General features: G+C 47.0%; 1 protein-coding gene across 1 annotated transcript in view; it reads left to right on the forward strand.

The window, feature by feature from the left end:
- Positions 1–1,683: 1,683 nt before the first annotated feature.
- The window catches only part of rhbdl3 (rhomboid, veinlet-like 3 (Drosophila)), a 37,585-nt gene continuing 17,580 nt past the window's right edge, over positions 1,684–21,688 (forward strand). The window contains exons 1-3 of the mRNA XM_029247065.1: positions 1,684–1,823; positions 1,954–2,758; positions 3,277–3,300. Coding sequence (XP_029102898.1) covers positions 2,639–2,758; positions 3,277–3,300 — 144 coding nt within the window. The 5' untranslated portion in view covers positions 1,684–1,823; positions 1,954–2,638. The remainder of the gene's footprint in view (positions 1,824–1,953; positions 2,759–3,276; positions 3,301–21,688) is intronic.

The raw sequence follows: 21,688 nt of genomic DNA on the forward strand, positions 1-21,688 counted from the left end.
CCGGATCTCTCCTGTTCCTCCTCCTCCTCCTCCTCCTCCTCCAGCTGGCATCTAACAGGTACTGCTTCCACTCACCACACCCTCTCCTTATTTTCTTCATAAATGTTCAAAGTTGGGTTTTTATCCAATTGTCCCGTTTACAGTGGACAGAGATCCTTGTGCGGCACCAGGGTTCGGGGTATGCTGACCAGTGAGTGTTGAAACAGCATGTGGCCCCTGCCGAACGGATTTTGATCTTTCCAGTGTTTCGGATGCGTGAGATGACATTAGCAAAGCCCTTCATGGTGTCTAGCACAGCTAATCATACGACTGGAGCTCAATTACCCTCTCAATAATAATCACTTGGTTCAGTGATAATGGTGCGGTGCAGATGCGCTCCCTCAGGGCTTGCCTGTGGCACGGCCGTTTGTGTTTCAGCACTAGTGCAACAGCTGTGTAAGATATCAGTGGGAACCACTGCCGGCTGCAGCTGTGGTCCAGTGCTGCCATGTGTAGGTGTCTGAAGACCCTAATGATAAAAATATCCTGATAAGGTCACACGGTTGCCATGGAAATAGGAATAACTGAAGTGGAAAATGGTCTCTGTCACTCAGAACAGACTGGATATAAAGTGAATTACTTCTTTAGATGTGTTTGGGTACACAGCTGTGTAAACAGTCGTGCTTTCACTGTGCCGAATGGGGCTTTATGGTCGGTGTCCGCTGTGCAGAGAAAGCAAACCCAAGGTTATAGGTTCGGTGCCTCGGCTCTCCACACGGCAACTGCAGCGGTCATCTCACCCTGCGCACACTCCTTCGTGAGCAGGGCCTCACAGCCGTTGGGATCTGTTCTCCCAACAGGGAGCTGTTGGTGGTGGTGGTGGGGTGCTGGATTCATGCAGGTATGGGAATATTCCGGAAACATGGTGCCGGTAACCCGGAGACCTGAGGGCGGAGGGGTTCTTCACTGGGGGTGTCCTACTGTAGGCCAGAGAAGACTTAACAAGCTGCTTCATGTCCCCACAGCTCAGCTTCATTTGTGCAGCTGTGAGGACATGAAGAAAAACTACCCACCATATTTCAATAGTACATATTTTTTTTCCTGTAAAATGGACTTCACAATCATAGTCATCGTTAAGAAAGTATCTTGAGTTATCAATGTAAGGGAGTTAAGTACTTACGCATTTTGAAAATCATGTAAAGAATTGTTTTATTAACTTCAAATAGAAAAGTCGGAATAAACAAGTCATATCGACAGAGCACCGGATACATGTAAATAAATAAAAACGCGTCGTGTTCTGACTTCTGTGTTTTCATATTCGGAGAAGTTTATTCTAACCCTAATCCACTTCGACGTTACACTACTACTGTACTGTGCTGTACTGTACTGTACCTCACACTCGCTCCTCTAATATTGTCACACGGAAGCGGCTCGAACCTGGACACTCGACTCGTTCCTTTTTACACGTAATGAGCCTCCGTCTGTCTTGGTAAAGAGAGACACCATGTGTTAAAAAAAACACAACATGAGTTTTACTTTAATTAAAATCGTGTGCGCTCTACGTTTCGTCGATTTCGTCGGTTTCCTCAGGTGAAACCGTTCTAGGAACGTGCGTGTCCGCGCGCCGCCCGGATGCGACGATGTCCGCGCGCGGGGACAACCAGCGGGAAAGGGAGGGGGGAACGGGGGGGTGGCACGCAGCCGAGATGCGTCCCGACGAGCAGTGCTGACGCACTTCACACATATGCTGCTTTATCCCTCACAAACGCGGCGAGAGGGGTTTGCAGCGCGCGAGAATGTTTTATGTGTTTTATCGCATCTCTTTGTTACATGTTAATAATCAGGTATTTCAACCGTGTCAATATTCACATTTTCTCGTTGACGTTTGTGGGGCGCTTCACTACGTGCGTTACTGCTGTGTATTCTCTGTGTTGTTTTATTTATTAATACGCTCTATTAGCTCTGCTTTACTAGCTTGCCAGGTGAACGCGGCGCGAGCAAGACGTAATGACGTCGCAGCGGGCGGCTGCGCGTGCCCCGCAGGTGAGCCCGCTGGGGGGTTGATCCCGTGTCCCCCCGGGGGAGCGCTGTCACGGGTTTGATGAAAGGCTTTAAAGAGGGCGCGCTGAAGAAACCCGGCTTGGAGGCTGAATGCGCGTCGAGGACCCGTCTGCACGCAGAGGGCGCGTGCAGGTGCACGGCTCCGTGCGGTGAAAGTTCGTCTCGTGCACACTGACTGCGCGCCTGGAGAAGGAGCCTCATGTTTGATGTAAGAAGCTCGTTTTGATGAAATGCAACTTTGATGCCGTGAGCAGGAGATCGCCAGGTGGGGAGATGAACGTGCCTGTCATGTGTCCGAGGGTCCGCTGAGGGAGCCGAAACACCTTCGTCACCTGTGTGTGTGTGTGTGTGTGTGTGTGTGTGCGCGCGCCGTGCTGGGCTTCCGGGAAGGACACCGGCGGCGGGTTTGAACCCGGCATTTCGAAGCCCCGCAGTTTACGCGGAGAGCCGGGAGGGACCCTTGTCCCGGCGCGTGGACCACAGTCAGGGCGAGGGCGGGCTTCTCGTGGGGGACAGCGCGCGACCATGGCAGCGGTGACATCGCAGGGGTCCCTCGGATCGCCGGCTTTTCTGAAGGAGTCCGTCTGAGAAGCGCGGGATGCCCGCGGCGGCGCGCGACGCGCGGGTCAGCTCGTCCCCGGCGGTAGCGGCGAACGCGGAGGGGGATGAGATCGAGGTGCTGGAGAGCAGCGACGTCCTTCCAGCGGCCCCGGAGGACGTGAGTAACACCCTCGAGTGCAGCTGACACCGTCACAAGCCCAATGTCCGAACTTCCAGATGATGATGGGCTGCAGGCACGGGGACGGGGTTCGAGGAGCGCGCACTCATCGCCAGTATCACATTTTTCACTAGATTCCGTGGACTATTTCTCATCAGTCACGTTAGTAACGCAGAGCCTCTTAGACCAAACCGCTAAGCAGCGCAGGTTTCCCGTATCGTGCGCTGTAGGGATAGTGGCTAATTACTGGACGAATGGGTGACACCGGAGCACGAGTCCGTCACGTGCCGCCCTGCTGATGTGCCTCATTTAGCTGCAGCATCAAGAGCCACAGCAGGTAGGCAGGCTCTTCCTACTGACACCCTTGACATAGACAGCAGTGCCACATAGGACTAAACCACATGCTGAAGTGACATCAGAGCCCCACATCTGGTGGTACTGCGTTAAGCAGGACACGTTTGACTCTGTTTCTCACCGTTTTTTCTCTTCTCTTCTCTTCTCCTCTTTCCCCATCTCAGCAATGGAAATCTCTTTTCGACAAGGTACGTAAGTTGCTGTGCGTCGCCAAAGCTTGAGCGTGTTGACCCGTGGTGACGTGACCCCAGCCGGGACTGGAGTGTGATGTCTGGAGCGTGCACATCGCCCTCAAACCATATTTTACAAATTGCTTTATCTATGCTTTCCCAAAAGCTGCTCAATAAATGGTGTTATGCTCTGAAAAAGGTGACGCTTAAATACAAAGCTTTTAAATCTCCGGAATCTTTTCTTGTTGAAAGTTAAAAAAAACGTATTCATATAAATGTATTATTCCCTCAATGTATTGTTGCAGTAAGCAAGAAGCAAGGAAGGAATTCCTGGTGGCTTTGTACCGTGGTAAGATGGTGTTATTCACCCTGAAATCCAGATACGCCAGGTTCCTCTGCGGCTCTTACAGCTTAACCCTTGGGTGCCCTTTTTTTTGGAGCGAAAGTTGGGAGAAGTGTTTCCCGGGTGTGCCGATCCTGACATTGACCCGTGCAAATTCAATTAGAATGATACCTAATCCTGTTCACGGCTGTCGGCTTTCCCTGCCGCTAGCTGGCAAGAGGGAGTCGGGGAGGGGGGTTGTTGGGTGGGTGAGTGGTCGAGGGACGTTGGGGGGCAGGCTGAGCCGACAGAAGGTGAGTGGGACTCCAGGCTTCCCCGTGCACCTGCCAGGACCCGCCCCTGCCGTCACCCTTCCTCCCCTCCTGCCTCCCCGACGGAAGACAAAGGGAGGCAGGAGGGCAGGGGAGGGAGTGGGGTTCCGCCGGGACTCGTGTCAGACTCGCCCTTTCAGGCTTGGGGCCGCGGCGCAAGGGATTAATGGGAACTCTTTGTGGCCTGGCATTAAATGGGCCTCTCATTGCTCTCCCTTTATGCTCGCTGCGTCACTTTGGGTTTCTCAAGTGGCTCTTGGCTGGACCAGCCAATGGAAACGGCCCAAGCAGTCCCTCTGCCATAGTCTCCCCTCCCCCCAGACCACCTTTGAATGACTGTTTCCATTTGTCTCATGTGGGAGGTCACCTGCGAGTGTCTCTGTATCCCCAAATCAGAGCATCCTCGCAAACACGAATGTTTCTGAGTCCGAGAATGGCTGTTCATTCTGATCAACTTCCTCCACTGGAGGAGGAATTCGGCAAAGGGCACGGCGACGTCCACGTTGTCCGCGCACTATTCATCAAAGTCTGGCCTGTCCTTTAATCACAGCCTTGTGCTCTGTGTTTAGCCCTCTCCATCCCCTGGAGGGTATGTAGTTGCCATGCAAGCATTTTCTCCTGGAGCAGGAAGTAGCAAAGTAAAACCTGAAACGGTGATCTGTATTTCTCACTTCAAACGAGACAAACGTGTGATGATTGGATGAGCCAGTAAACTTGTAATGGAAGGAAGATCCTGAACCCTAACCAGAAACCTGTTTGGACTGACAATGCGCAGTACAACATATGGCTGAATGGAAATAACATTGCCTCAGTCATTTGAAATTAATCATATGCAGTAATTTCAGAATATGTATGGCTAATTCTCTTTGCCTTTGTTACATGCATTTACTTAGTCTAATTTGTATTCTGTTTGCACAATTGAAGTGTTATGTTAACAGCAAGGAATTTGTCTCCTGAGCCTGAGAAAAGAAATATGCAGATTTTTGTCTCCATTATGTTTCTCATAGCATGGGGGTAAAATACAGGCTTTGGGGAACTGTGGGGGGCCCACCTGCCCTCCCATCTGCTGTGGGATCACATGCAGACGACGCTCCACGCGGATGAGGTTGGCGCAGGTCATCTAGGCCAGCGATCTCTCCGAATTGCAGCCACCCTGTGTCAGTTTGTGCGTTGTTGGTGTTGGCGTATACCAGAGTCAGCACAGATGTGTAGAAAATGAGCTGCTTTGTTTTTCTTTCCCCTCCGGTTTTGAGGCTGGACCACGAACATAACACAGCTTGTCTATTGAGCCGTCTCACACGGGAGATATAAATCAGAACGGGTTCACAGCGAGGCTGTGCTGCGCAGACCTTTTCCACTTTTGCTGCCACTATTACAAGAGTGTCAATTCCATTCCAGTGAGGGCCATGCTTCAAAAACTCAGCCTTTTATAATTGGCTAGTTAGCACAGTTCTTTTTATATTTTATATTATTGTTAAATGGCAGTGTACCTCTGGCCAGTGCAGTTTGTTGTGCCCCATTCCTTATAAATTTAAGGAATTTAAATTTCAGGTTGTTTACTGTCTAAGTGATAGTACATATCATTATGCGCATAGATTTGTTACTAATTGGACCAATTAAAGTGGAGGATTGACTTGGAATGGAATATACACACCCCCCGTGGAATGAGACTGAGAACTCGGTGGTCTTTCAGCCAGTTCTTGTCCACGCTCTTCTCCAAGCTTCGTGCAGCACATTCTGAGTATTGTGGTCGTAATTCAGTCCATGTATTTCATAAGGCACCTCGTCAGAAATGCTGCGGGGTCTTGCCTCTCAGATTTGGTCCGTACTGAGACAGTAGTTTCAGTACTGCTCTGTTCTGTTCCCGATGTGTTCCTGTTTGTCCAAACTGGCAGTCCCTGTTTACAGTGAGCACCAACATTGACGTGTTGTGCCAACATGTGGAACAGTGGGATTACTCTAAATTCATTAAGCTCCTTAAGGGGTGATTTACAAAGGTATCGTGGAAAAATGCGATGCATTGATTTACGCTAACAAAATACGGAAGAGAACCAGTAATATATGAGGAGGTTCAGTACATTGGTCTGTTGGCAGGGATTTTCAATGGAATTCCAGGCACAACGGTGGCCTTGTTTTGTTTGCGGTCAGCTAATCTTCTGTGGCATTGTGTGGGCGGGGCAGGAAGTCAGCCAGGAGCATGGCACGTAGCGAGGAATATCACTACAAATCTCTCTCTCTTTAATTGGCTGCCTGAATAAATACTTGCAGACTAAAAAATATAATAAGCTCTCAATTGTTTTGTAATACACTCTCTGTCATACAGTGCCATTGTAGATTAGGAAAAGAAAAAAATGCTTATGTTTAATAGGAAATGTCATGGTTGGTACCCTGCAGGGTGCAGATGGCTGTTGTGTGACATGTCTCCTTAATCTGCAGAAATGAGAAAGGAATCTAAGAACTAGCATTGTTGTTGGCCTACATTAGTGCTTCCACTTTTTCTCAAACAGTTTGGGTTCTAGGACGAATGAATTGAAGTGATTATAGTAGAATGACTCCTGAGGTGCATAGACTGCTGGGGCCTGGCAAAGAACATATGTTCCCTCCCTTCACCACACAATGGTAGTCCTAAGTAGGGGGAAGCACAGAAGTTGGAAGAGTGCAGTGGTAGCTCTAAAAGTGGAAGATCAAAGTGTAAACTAAGAAGCTGGTGTAGCTCTGTTGAAGAACTCACAGTTGGAGCCCCCATCCTGGAAGACTGGGACTCATGTGGGATTGTCTAGAGAATGGATCTGATCTCTGGGTGAATCCAAGAGACCTTCTATCCAACTCCTCTGTCTTGTATTCTTTGTCCCTCAGAGAGACAGTCTGTTTGCCTCTCCCTCTGAGCCTGCTCAGCCTCCTCACTGCCAGCCTTCAGCCAGATATCTTCTGCTAATGAAAGGAAGTTTCCGTCTGTGAAGTGTAAAATAACATCTCTTTTTGCAGCACTGATATAAATAGCTCCTTATGAGGAGCCCTAGCGCTTGGTTTGGTCTGCTTGGACATGAACATCTCTTAATTGGTTCCAAACCATTCATGGAGAAATGCCATCATTGCCTGCACTTCAGTCTATGCTGTCTTGTGTGGGCACTGACCCGCTGTGGAACATCCTTTGTAAAGGTGCAAGTGTGGAGGGCTGTAGACTCCATGTAGATGTTTATTAGGACCAAAGCTCTTTTATGTTTTTGTCTGGCTTTGATATGGTAATAGTGTTTACTTTGTCCATCAGAATTTTTTGAGGGTGCCTTGGGAGGAATGGTATTGAATTGATGCCAAAGAGTGGCACTTGAGGGGGTCCTGAAAAGAACTGCTCTCAGAAGGGATTTGGTCATTGGTGTCATTGTCTCTTCCACCCAACGGCTCTACAGCAGCCCACTCCAGATCGAGCAAGGGCCAGCCTTACATGGCATCTCCTTCATCTTGCTTCGTCTTCTGCTGCATCTCTTTCTAACCTCTTCTCACATCACCCCAATCTGGTGCCTTTGTCTTGGCTGTAGTTCAGAAGGCAGACCAGTGGATTTTATCCACACAGCAGTTTGAGGTGTGTGCTGTTCTCCTTCTGCCTGGGGTGTCAAGGTGATGAGGTCACAGCTGGTCATGGCAGTTCCTTTGGACTTGGACTTGAATAATGGCTGCAATAGCCTTGCTTAGAAAACTCTGTTCATAATGCGGTGTAATAACTGATGTATCTGGCCCTTTTCCTCATTTCCCTGTGTTTTTTGTGGTAGTCTGTAGGGGGGCATAAGTGGCCACCTCCAGGTCCATCAATTTTGTGTTTGGTAGTAGACCCTAGTGAGTGTGGCCTGGGCAGTCCCTGCTCATCCAACGAGGAGCCAGATTGAGGAAAACTGTATTGAGATTTATCGGTTTCTTGGGTATTTTAACTGAGTACATGCGTTGAAACAGAGATGGATGAACAGTGCTATTCATTCAAATACCTCCCCTTGATTATAGACAATCCAGTCTCAGTGTGACACTCATGGTGGAAACGATCAAAGGTGTGAACAATGTTTGCTTGTGATATCTTCTCACGTATAATAGTTATAGTCATGATTTTACAGCACGAGTAGAAGGATCCACTGACATCTACTGCTGCCCGTTCCTTCCACCTTCAAAGCTGTTGGTAGGAGGCGCACTGTTTGATCCTGGATTGTAATGACAGTTCAGTGAGTTTTTCCCACAAACTCATGTGGGAAAAAGAACCAGCTGCGAACCCCCAATGCACAGCCCTCATAAAATGCAGCGCTTCGAGATTGCTCGGGGACATTTGCATATTTCTATTGTATTGTTTTTTGGAGAACAGAATGCTGATGAAACTTGGAAAGTGAACCTTTTAGGATTGCAAAAAATGAGTGAAGATATTATATAATTGCATTTAATGAATGACTTTAATTTTTGAATTGGCGGTATTATCTGTTACACTTGGAGTGTTGATGTGACGTCTGCGATGCCCCAGCTAGCCTTGACGCTGTAGAACACACAAGATACACACTACGCAAATTCTCCGGGGGCATCTTTTCTCTTCTGCTGTGATGCGGTCTGTTTATAATATGGCCCTCTATTTGCCGTTCCCGCCTGTGAATTTCTTCATCCGCTGACGCCAACCGTGCTGCAGTTTGTTAGATGAAAACACAGACAAATAGAAGGTGGTTGTATTTCTTCTTTTCCTACTTCCCTTCCTACACAAGGTTGTTCCCTGGGGTAAATACGTTAGAAAAGACTTTGTTCTCTTCCCTGTGACATTTGCGAGCTCTGCTGTAGTTGCACTGAGCAGAATATTGAGTTTCCACGTCAGCAGAGGTAACAGTTCTCAAAAACTTCTCTTCTTCAAGACTGGTGACGTCAGTACTAAATACAATTTTGAAAGCGGAGGAAGGGGAGAAGTTTAATATCACAGGCCAAAACAGATTTGATCTGCTGCCTGTTCTCCTAGAACTGCTGCATTCCTTACTTTGGTCTTTACACTTTTGAAACTGGTTTATTGGACTGCAGTCCACCGTCTGGAAGTTTCCACATCATCCTCTTCATCTCTGTATCTAACGGCCTAATCCAAAGTGAACTGGAGTGCTTTCATTTCACTTCTTGCATTAGGCTTTCATGCCACAGCATGATTGTAGGTAAATGGAGAGAAAGAAGAAGCGACACCATAATAAGTCAATGTGTGTGGTTCTGAAGCTGTCGATGGGCAGAGGAATAGCGGGAACGTTCCTGAGAAACCCCCTGATGTGACCATATGCCTCTCCTGCCCTCCATCCACATGCCAGGTAATCGTTTACTCCCTGTGGGGTGGGCTGCTGTTAACATGGCCTGTGGATGGCTGGTTAACCAGGTGTGGAGATAGCTGTGGTGGTTTACTAAACCACTGTCACCCATCATGGGGATCAACTGAGTTCACCTGTTTGGCAGCAAGCCTGTTCTGTCTCATCACCGAATGTAAACTATGCGAGGAAGGCCCCCCCCCCCCCATGTGGTATTACCCATTTTAATTGGTTTACCACAGCACAAGATGCTGTATGCCACATGGAAGAAAGCAGCGCACCACTGATATTCAGTGCTGTTCTGTGAGTGTTGTGATTTGATGGGGCTGGGAAGACTTTAGAGGTTTGTGTGTGTGTGCCTGCATTTAGATGAGGGAGGTGTAATTCCACAATGTGATTGACTGAAGTGTGACAGTGTACACACATACACACTCTGCGAAGCCAGTAAACCCATCTGACCACAACAGCAAAATCCACAGCTCCTTTTCTCGCACGTTTTATGTTCTTCATTCTCATACTGCTGCTATTCTGTAGGTGCAAGTTTTGGAGCACGCCAAACCTTGAAGTCTGTGCCCATTGTCCACAGGCCAGGAGTGGGCTGGAGGGGGGGACTGAAGTTCCATTGCTGGGAGGGATGCACCTCATATGTAGCAATCATATCTTCACCGGAGGAACTGAAGCAATGGACCTTCAATTTGCATACACCTCCAACACCATGCCCTTGCTCTGGGGAAAGTGTTTGATCTGGGGCTTTATCTTCTGGGCCTGGAGGGTTCCTCCATCTCTGCTTCCAGTTTTCTCAGCAGGATGCACAGGGATATAGGCTCATGCCACTCCAATACACTGCAGCAGATAGCACCAGCTGAGACCCTGACTTGTCTCATCCCCTCTGAGAGCAGCGTTAAAGTTGTCAATTTCTGTAGACAGAGGCTCCGTTCGCAGCTATGGTTGGCCCCTATTTTAGGCAGTGATTGGGAGTGGGGTACTGTCTGCAATCTAGTTTCCTTCTATTAATTATTTCATGACACATTTTTCCCGGTCTTTGAGAGGAAAATAAGACTTGCAAACACTCGTTGAGTTAAAACAAGACTTTTTGGCTAAGGTCTCTGGGTCCTAGGTAGAGGGAGAATGGATCTTTGTGAAGATGGCACTGACAATGAAGTGACCAGGGAAGTCTCTAGCAGGGGATGCTCAAGTATGCCCTCTAATAGTCTTGAAACTGTGAAAAATCCTTGTTTACCTCCATTACCTGTCCTATATTGGCATCCTATGGCTGCCTGTATCAAGTTCACTTGTAGTTTCAACCCAGTGTTCAAAGGATCAACACACAATACATGCACAACCTACATGTCTGGAAGACCAGTATGCTCCTCCGCCTCTGGCTGCTTGGTGGTTCCATTCACTGTGGTCTAAACCTAAATGTCCATAGGTTCTTGATTTTTGGCCTGAATGTGGTGGAATGAATTCTCTCTGTCCCTCAGAACTGCCGAGATCCTTCCAGCATTTAAGAAGGGTCTTTCAAACACTCTTTTGGACTCATTCCCTCCTGGTCTCCTAACTCACTCTTTACTTCTCCTGCTTAGGGATAGGGCAGGCTGGAGTATATCCCAAAACCGAGGGATGCAAGGCTGGGTGGACAGAGGAACGCTGTAGATAGGATGCCAGTCCATTGCAGGGTAGCCGCACGCACACTTTGTCACCCATGAACACACTGCGAGCAATTTAGCATTGCTAGTTCACCTGAACTGCATCACTTTGGAATGTGGATGGAAACTGGAACACTCAACGGAATCCCAGGCAGGCAGACGGAGGACATACAAACTCCAAACAGCCCAGCTGCTGTGAGGCAACAATGGTACCTGCTGCACCACCGTTCTACTCCTCATCTGAGTGCTACAGAGCGCTATATAAATTTGTGTCAAATCTGTTATGATCACCTTCGTATTCCCTGTCAGACTCAAGCCTACAGACAGCTACTTAAGTAATTTTGTACCAGGAAAAAAAGGTGGTATCAGATGAACAAACTTTGCTTCAGTAATTCTGTGTCAGTATCTAAAGCTTCCGTTGTGAAATGCGCTTTTGTTTACCGAGTTATGTGTCGCTTTGGAGAAAAGTGTCAAATTAATAAACGTGAATGTGATATATTTGTATTTTCACAATACTATTTCTTTTTTGTGTTCATAATCTTAAGATTTTCCCAGATTTGTTCGCCTTCTTACGGATGAATGTTTCCCCAAGCTGGCTCATTGATTTGTTTTAATTTTCTCTGGAATATGGCCTGTAAAATATACTGTGATACTTTGCTTGTTAAAATCAGTCAAATAGGGTGGGTGCGGTGGCGCAGCAGGCTTGGTCTGGTCCTGCTCTCTGGTGGGTCTGGGGTTCGAGTCTCGCTTGGGGTGCGTTGCGACCGACTGGCATCCCGTCCCGGGTGTGTCCCCTCCCCCTCCAGCCTTGCGCCCTGTGTTGCCGGGTTCGGCTCCAGCTCATCGCAACCTCACTTGAGACGAGCGGCTTCAGCAAAACTCAGTCAAGTTAAATTTCGCTGACAGGTGATTTAGTTGAATACACAGCAGTCCAGTGTCTACGTGTGTTCTCTAACATGAAGGCCAGTAGTTTCCAGCCGATACAGCGTAGCCATGTGAGATGATGGCTTGTCCGCGCTCTCACTTCTGGGGGATGAGAACAATGAGATTTAGGAAGCAGAAGGTGTTTGGAGGGATCACAGCCTGAGCGCAGCTAACAGGGGACTTTTGGTGACAAACAGAAAATACTGGCAGACAAACAGATGGAATGTAATATATTGCAATGTGGAATTTATTGAGCTGTCCTGTTTTTCACCTGTGTGGTGGCACTCTGCCATCACCAAGGGCAGATAGTCACCTTGAATACATCCTAGACACTGTGGCAGCACCACTTTCAAGATTTGGAGAAATAAAATCCACTCTTTTCTCAGACCAGCATGAGACCAGCCCCCCACCCATCACCTCCCCCAATTAAAGCACATAAATCTTCTTAGTGAATGGAACTGGAATCCCTAAAAGAGGAAGGGTCATTTGGGGGCAATCCCAAAAAGAGAGATGGAACTGAGCAGAAAGAGATGAAAGAACGTGTTCCCTGAAAATGTTCTGCAACTGAACAAGTTGTAAATAATTGCTTTATGGAGAGTGGGGTCAATAGTAATTAAGGGTTTTCCCTCCCATTGAAATATACCGTGGTTTAGAAGTCATTGTCTCCCATGTCTGTTTGCACTGACCTGCCCTGAACCCTCTGTCAGGCACAAGGCACTGTGTTTCCTCCACAGATGTGGCAGAATGAATAAATCTGTGTGTGTGTACTCAGTGGGATGGCATTTATGCATGTGTTTGTTTGTTGTCGCATATGTGCGTTCCATGAGATTCCAGTTTGTCTGTGTATCCGTGCACGTTTGTGGCGTGTACCGCAGAAACGTTGGGGCTTACGTGTTTGCCTGTGTGTATTTACCCACATTTCAGCCGCCTGCTGCGAGACGTGCAGCCGCCTGCATGGCTCACATTTACACGGAGCCCCGGGGTAAAAATGGTCACTCGTTTGATTTCCTGTTTCTTTTCTCCCACGCTGCTCCCCCCGAGCAATTAAGCTAGCCTGTAGTCTTTAACCGCACCAGGCAGCACCCATTGCATCTCCAGTCACGATGAAAGGGACATGGGATCTTTGATCAGTGTAGCCATGGTACAGCACGTCAGCCCCTTTCTGCTCTTGGCTCGCTGCTTCCAGACTCTTAATTCTGGTGTGTTATTGGTTTTCGAGCTGCCCCGTAGGGGACTCTGTGCTTCTGTGCGGAGTTTGGAGAGGAGAAGACTTCGCCTAATGATTGTTCCATGGCGTACGGCTGAGCAAAAAGAGAACGGATGGGGAAAGGGAGAAGCTGCTGCTGTCAGGCTCTGTGCAGTAAACTCATGCAAGCTCCTATGCAGCCCCCCTCCCCACGCCACTCCGCAGTCGGCAAAAAGCACGCCTGTTGACATTTGTCTGCATCGTGTTTACCAGGCATGATAATGCTGCCGGGAGACACGGTGAACGTGCCTCAATTTTAAAACCCACAAATCCCTGTTTGCTCTGGGCTTAGAGCCACACCCCTGTCTGGGCTACGCCTAGACACCATGGCAGTCTAATCTCTGTTGCTCCCGGCTGGTATCAAGGGTAATGATTGTTTTATGACTTTTGTCTGGAGAATGGAATCCCTCTGGAACGTGTGAGCTTGGTGCTTGGGGAAGGAGGAAAAGGTGAGAGAGGTATCAGTTGTCCAGTGACATACTCATAAATCTCTGCGATAGGAGGCATTGCGGGCCCCTACGCCAGCCCATGTGTCACATTGATTTGCAGGCGTATCACAGCTCCCTGTCGAACCCAAGTGATTTGCCAAGTCCCCACTGATGAAAAAGATGGTCCTGAGACGCTCATCTAAGCTGACAGTTTCTCCACTCACTGCTTTGCCAGCCCGCCAGCAGTGATTACCCAAGACAGGCCCCCAACTCACACATTGCCCGTAATTGCCCGGCAAGGAATATAACCGGTGACATCAACAAACAGGACCTCTGATAATAGTTGAAAAAATGTTTATGTAGCCACATCTTGATCTGCATTGTGAGAAAGTAGAATCCCCCAGAGTAGAGGAGCAGACCTACTAATGTTTTTGAAGCCAGCGCTGTTCTGTGAAGATTCCACCATGCTTTACTTCTGTGGGCATTTGTTAGGGTACACTGTCATAGTAGTTGCCAGTTGGGGCCTTGGGGAAATAAGGACTCATGGGATGTTGATTGAATGCAGAGAACCAGTCGTCTGGGCGAGAGCTTGCTTTCTGCTCTGCTGCCCATCTGTTAGCCGTCTGGTCTTGCCCAGTTCATGATGGAAGGTGAAGTGGCGCCTCTTGGAATTTTTCCTCATTTCATTCGTCAGCTGTGGTCAGCTGTCCATATGGACAGAGGGGTGGTCAACCAGAAATTGGACAGGAGGCGTTGCCTCGCCTAGAAATTCAATCAGCATATCTGAGCACCAGGGGCACGGTGGCGCAGCAGGTTTGACCAGGTCCTGCTTTTTGGTGGGTCTGGGGTTAGAGTCCCGCTTGGGGTGCCTTGCGACGGACTGGTGTCCCGTCCTGGGTGTGTCCCCTCCCCCCTCCAGCTTTGCATCATGTGTTGCTGGGTTAGGCTTTTGCTTTGCCGTGACCCAGACAGTGTGTGTGTGTGTGTGTGTGTGTGTGTGTGTGTGTGTGTGTGTGTGTGTGTGTGTGTGTGTGTGTGTGTATCTGAGCACCTAACTTACAGCTGTTGTTCTCTGCATACATCTCCCGGAGGCAGCTGTGACTTGTTTCTCTGTTTTCTGTCAGCTCTGTGTTCCTGTTCCACATGGCATCCTGCTCGGGCTCACATTGTTGGCTTTCTTGCCCTTACTTAGCTGCACACAGAAAAGCAAGTGGATTGTTGCCTAAGTCTGTGGATTTCCATTGTTGTTGACTGTCCTTGACCATTCCATGGAAAACTTTTTTGGGGTACATGAACCCCTTTCAAAGAGGCTTTTTGTTGTCATAGATTTTCTGCTCTTTTTCCCGGGGCTGATGGAGGCTTGGAATGTGTCCTGGAATGCACGGCACGGGCAGGTGGTGTTTCCTTGGCGTTTTGTGTCAGGAGATGATTATTTCTGCAGAGCGCTGGGCAGGCTGGCTCACTCTGCTTTGATAGAAGGAGAGCGAGGGAAGAAGAAAAGAGTCCTTTTAAAACAGCAGTCAATTCACAGCTAGCCTTCTTACTGTGTCTGGGACCACCCTCCTTCCCCAGCAGTGGCCTCTGGAGAAAAGGCTGTTGTGTAAAACAAGCAGAAGAGGGTCTCTTCCCCTGCCTCTTTCCTCACCCCATCCCACCCTACCCTTGACACATCACAGGTTCTGCTACCACCACCTTTCGTAAGTGGGCATCTATGAGGTATATAACTCCTGGCCACACTTTCCCATTGTGGTTCTCCTCCATAGTACCGGCACCATGTGTCTTTTGTGTAAGCAGTTGATGGCGTTGTGACTTCTTATGTGCAAGTTTAAGATTCACTGGTAGCATTAACAGTGTGAAATGATGAATTATGCATTTTTCCAGGAGAGAGAAAAAGAGTTCCACCTCTTCTTTCTTCATATTGTTTACCAGTGACATTGATGGCGTATCAGTTGGCAAATTGGCTAAATCAGTTTCAAGCATGCCAAAGTATTAAAGCAAGATTCTGGAATGGCTCTGATAAGTGGATGTCTTGGTAAGAAAAATGCTTAATGCAAGCAGTCCACTTCACAAAGATGATGACAATGATAATATGAATCAGTTTTTAAAATGACACATTTTGGGGAAATTTATTTATGGATAATGAGAAAGCCAAGTTCAGTGGTTTCCTGCAGCAACCCAAGGGTGTGCTGTAACACCTGGAAGTCTTCATAAAGTTGAAGTCGTATATCGCCGTCACACTGCAGGCACTCCAACCTTCTAGTGTTTTTATAAGCAATATCTGGTCAAGCGAGTGCCAAGAGCATATGAGTGTGTTTTGCTAAGAGTTGATGCAATATCACAACCTGTTTTCGCTGTGGGCTATAAGAGTCCTATTAAACTATTAGTCATCACATCACAGCGCTATTGCCATCGGCTGCTGGTGCGAGTTGCATGACAAATCTTTTCAATTCAGGCCAGGCACTGACCTTTGAGTGTCTATGATGCGAAAGATGATAATTACTAGCCGGAGATTCCTCTTCCTTACTTGTTTCCCAAATTTCTCGAGCAGTCATGAAACTAATATGTTTATCACTGTTTAATATCTCAGATGGGCAGCAGTACAGATGAGTGATGTCCCCAAGGTGCCAAGAATTAATGGACACCTAGCCAAAGGAATTCTGGGAAAAAATGGATGTCTGCTTGCGCTTTGTGTGGCTTCTGGGTTCCAGTGGGCTTCAGGGTAAATTTGGCTTTCTACACATGATGCAATGACGCAGTTGGATATTTATGGGCTTGATCATAAGGTTTTGCATTTAATTATGCAGAAAGATCTCTATCGGTTGATAGATCAAGCAGCCAGAAGGATGTGGAGTTTAAGGGTGAAATGAGTCACTCTTTCATAAACACTGCAACACAGACTGTTGGGGCAGAAGGTGGGGCTTTGGTGCAGATTATTTACGTATCTCTTTCACAGGCACATCATCTCAGCCCTCATGGCTCTCTCTCTTCCCCAGCCTGATGATGTGACAGAGCTGCACACAGACCTTCCATTCAATGTGTGTACCTCTGTGTGAGTGCGTGTGTTGAGCGGATCTCTCTTGTGTTTGCCGACAATTCTTTCTCTTGAAGAGTAGAGCGTCAACGCCTCCCAGTTTTGAGATTCCTTTGAGAAAGGTTTGGAAATGTATACCCCTAAGGCCGTCAGCATGGAGATTGGGTGGGTGGTTTGGGGCGTGCTTATCATAAGGGTAACTGATGTTGGGGGCAACTGCCTGGGTTTCAAATCTCTTCTTCTAACAAAGTCTCAATCAGGATGTCTGTTTTCATGTTCTACAGGATCGGGGACAAGTCCTTCCAAATGGAGCAAAAGCATTTTGGCACATTTTGTTTTGCATATACAGTATATATTTCACAGCTCTGGAAAAAGTCTAGTATCCTACTTAAATGCAGTTTGTCAAGCATAGCAGAGGTTTTGATATAAAACCTCTCTATGTAATATCGTATATTGATATTTAAATACGTTTTAGGTCTGTGTTTTCTATTCTGCTGGATTTATGTCATCGCTGATGATTCACCTTCATATAAAGGTAATAAAAATATTTTGAAATATACCGTATAATTAGACAGACAGGTGCTCCTTTCCTTCTTTAGCGAGATTGCTGTCCATGTTGTACAAATACATGATATTTTTTGTACTGTTTACCGACAGAAAAACGTTCCACTGTATGAAATTTTTCTGTTTTCGTGCTTTTATGAGTAATTTTAAATTTATTCATTACATCCCAATTGTGTCAGCTGGTGTTCGTGTCTGTTTAAAAGCACCGATACATGTGCATTTGCCATTCTAACAGTGGCTTATGTGCCAAAACAGAGTAATTCCTTTTTTACTTCTGCAAATATTACACACAGTCACTATTTGGGTATTTCTGAAATTTGATTGTGTACATACTGTACATACTTATTTGTCTTTTAATTCTGACTGCTACTGTTTAGGGTCGGACTTTCAAAATAAGAAGTATGTGCTCCATTGTGGAACTGCTTGTGGACTGTGTTCTGTAGAAAGACCCTCTGTGCTTTACATTGCAGTTTTTTTCAGTACCCTCTGTGTCTCCTCTTTGTCCCGTAAGTGTCTCTGAGGGACATGCTGTGTGCCCCGTGGCCACTGGTCTCTATGGGAGTCTGTGACTCCGCATTGTCCCACACAGAGCCCCAGCATTTGCCAGCTGCTGTCACCGCGGTGACCTCTGCCGACACTGACACTGCCTGTTTGATCGCAGTGGAAGCGTGTGCGGTTCAGATGTGTGAGGCGTAGCCACAAGGGGAGCGTCCGGGGTCACGGGACTGGTGGTGGGGAGTGCAGAAGCCACATTGCCCCGGAGCAGGTGGGACTCTGTTAGTTACAAACCTCAGCCTGGCTGTTCCATCCCATCCCAGTGCCACACCCTTGCTCTCCCCACCGTGGCTTTACCAGCTGGCCTGATCACTAACCACATCTCCTTTGGACCCAACTAATAAGATTCTTCTGGGCCTTGACTGAGTGGTGTTGAGAAATTAGAGGCACCGGTATTTCTGAAGCTGAAAACAGTTACTGTAGGTACCCTTGACTAACCTGGCTGATACCTAAATCTGCATCGGAACCGTGGTTCTATCAGTGCCCCAAAAGGGTCTGCATATTCATCTGCCTAGGGTGCTGTTTTTACAGATGAGGTTATACACAGATTATAACGTTAATCTTGACCGATGGTGCCGTGGAACTCCATCCGGAACAGTCGGACCTTGTGCATTCTCTGAGAAAAGTTTCAGCAAAGGAACTCATCACACTCTGGTGTTAACTCCAGGGGTGATGCTCTCGTTGTGGTCCCAGCGAACACAAACGCACCATAAATTACATATGCAACATCAGGCCTCCTTGAGAAGCATACCTGCTGCCCTGTTTTTGATGTGTGCAGGGATCACACGCCCTTGTTTACTTCGGCGTCACCCATTTGCAGCACTTGAAGTGCTTCAGAAGAGCTTATAAATTATTTTGTAGAGCAGAAGAAGAAACACAGCTTCCCTGCCTGCACCTCCTCTTTAATTAGAGCGGGTGAGACAAGCCCCTCTGTACAGTAGCTTTTAATTAGAGACGCTAATTTGGCCCACGTTGGGGAACGCTTACTGTCTCGGTGAACAATGTGCACCGTGTTCCACAGCTGCCACGCCAAACCTGAGAAGGAACCCTTCTGCCTGAATGGTGCAGATGCTCATTAATCGAGGACCCCTGCTGTGATTTGCCGAGCAGTGATTGCGTTGTGTCATTAATATACTTCTGCAACGTAATATACCGCCAGCGAGACGTCAGCCTTCTTTACTTGAATGCTGCACATGCTTTTTTGGTGATATTGATGGTCTTGTAATATTTTTGACAGTCTTTTGATTTTTGTGATTTCTGATGATGGGTGACCTACATTTGAGTGAATATCACGGTTAACATTCGAGCGTGGCTATATTTGGCCGTAGTGTCTCATTGTTGCTGCTGCTTAAAGTCTCTGGCTGTCACTTTTGTTGATAGACATTGTAATGATGCTTAATGGTTCCAAAGTATATTCTACAAAGTGAGGACATTGTGTCATCAGACTGAGGACATATTGTGTGTGTGTCTGACCAAGGAGCAGCTGCTCTTTAGAAAACTAGCAGAAAAGGGCTGCACAGATCTTTAATAACTCCATGACTGTTTTAAAGCATGCCAAAAAACAAGGAGGTTTGTTTTCTTTCAAAGCCAGTTGTGTTTAGGTTGGTTTGGGAGCTTATAGAGCTACAGCAGTCTGCCCTAATGATTCATATGGTGTTGTATCCAGCAATCCCAATGAAGCACAGGGCTACCACAGATTCCCCATTTTCCACAACAGCATACAAGCACTTCATGAATGCAAAAATGGTGCGTGTGAGACCTCGTCAAAGCTCTGATTCTTCCTTTCGTTACGATCCTGTCTGCTTCAGTCAGATATGCTTTTTGGGTGATTAACGGAGGAGTGTGTTTGTGGATGAAAGGACTGGTAGTGTCACTTTTAGAAATTAGTAGGTCTGGCTTCCCATTACTTCTTTCTCCACTATGTGGTATCTGTGAGTCCATGTGGGCAATCTGGGTGATACTTGTTTGGGAGGAACTGGATAGATTCATGAAATCAAAGCAACACAAAAGTGTCCTGCAGCCCTGGTAACTACAGGTGGTCCCCGATTCATGATGGTTCGACTTACGATTTTTGTGACTTTATGATGGTGAGCTGGTGATAGACATTCAGTCGAAACCATACTTTCAATTTAGAATTTTTTTCCCCGGGCCAGCGATATGCGGTGCGATACTCTCTCGCGATGCTGGGCAGCAGCAGCGATCCACATCTCCCAGTCTGTCACGCAGAGGTGTGTATTAGGTGTATTAAATGCATCTTTGACTTATGATATTTTCAATTTATGACGGGTTTCACAGAACGTAACCCCATTGTAAATCGGGGACCACCTGTACTGCAGAAGAGCGAGAAGACACGTTAGCTCATTTCATAGACAAGATGTTTCCCCAAATGCTTTGTGAAGAAAGCTAGAGTCCAGTAAGTGTACCCAAACTTTTGACTACTACTGTAAATGGCCATTGGCTAATACCTCCAGAATGTAATCCTTTTTCCATATATTTGTGGATAATTCATAAAGCACACGAAAGATCCAAGAAAAGCATTCTATACACATTTCTTCTGGGCTTTGTGTTTCCATTGGGGATCATAAGCGCTAGAGTGCCCCTTAATGAACCCCTCCTCCCTCCTGGATGATGCTTTGCTCCATGCTCATCTGCCAAGAGTCAAATTAGTGAAGTAAAACCAGTCAGACGCCACCTGAGGTCCGGGCCGATGTCCTTTGATTAAGTGTCTTACAATTTACGGCGAGAGCTTTTTACCGAGGATGAAACATTTACAATGAGAGATTGATCCACCTCAGTAAACAGCGTAAAGGTCACTGAGCCTGACAGACACTTCCACATGAGAACTGGATGTGAACCTAGAACATTTTGACAGCTGTTGCAAAATTGCACATCGATTTTCATCCTTTTTATTACTGATTAGATTTTCTGGTTGCCTGAAGAAGCTTTAATAAAGCCTATGTACAAATTTCCCCTGAACTGTGGCTATGATTTGTGGGCCTGTATGGCTGCTTTTTCCATCTATAGGTGAGGTCATGATTGTGGGAAACACTCTGTAAATTGAGTCCTGGGGCCCTATTTCCAAAATGCTTCCCCCAGATTAAGCAAGAATAAAATGTAACCAGGTTTTTTCCTAGAAGCACATGGCCGTTATATCTCCTTGGTATTTGAGTCTATTGCATATTGATTATGAAACTGTGTACTTTGTCCACAGTGTTATACCCATTTTCTCTCCTTGTTGCTCTTTTTGTAGTACTGATTGTGGGGGGGGGGGGGTTGAAGGAAAAAATTTAGGAAACGCTAAACTCACAGCGTATCTACAGTATTTGTTTTCCGTAGAAAAATTAGTGTAAAAAAAATATTTAACATGCACCCATCAGAGTGACAGACCGGTCAGCCTGGGTTCAGAGGTCATAGCCAGCCCAGGACCGACCGCATCAAAGTGTATGGTCATTAGTGACCCCGGCTCCACGTCCCATTCCAGGCACCGAGAGGTCAGCCGTTTGAAGTCGCCAGCCAGCAGTCCAGTGGGCTTCGTGGCCGATGGCCGGATGACCCTCGGCTTCATAGCGTGGAGGAATGGAAATGTTGTCATGGCGGCAGATCAGTCATGGTTCTGTGGCTATTTTCAAGGTGTATCCACACATCCCATCACATGAGAAAACTGAAGATATGCAATATGTTTACACACATTCCTGTTGCTGTGGACTTACTTAGAAATACATGGCGTTAAATATATGGAGTTAAAAAAAAAATTTTGGATCCTGGCGGTTCTGATCAGGCCACTTGAAAAAATATATGTAATGAGCTATACTATGGAGAGGTCTTTTCTCATATTTCCAAGATAAATATTGCCACGTTGATCTCGCTGATCGAGTAGAAATAAGATGTTTGATGTAGAAATTAACATTCCAGCTGCTTCGCTTCTCTTCAATTTGTTGCTGTTGGTCATGTCTTTCAACAATGGAGTTGTGCCACTCTGCATCCCATAGTAGTTTGTAGTTTTATGTCTTGCAAGGTTAGGCCAACCTCTTTAATATGCAGCATTATGAAAATGAGCTCTG

This window comes from Scleropages formosus, chromosome 20, assembly GCF_900964775.1.
Source record: "Scleropages formosus chromosome 20, fSclFor1.1, whole genome shotgun sequence".
Lineage (NCBI taxonomy): Eukaryota > Metazoa > Chordata > Actinopteri > Osteoglossiformes > Osteoglossidae > Scleropages > Scleropages formosus.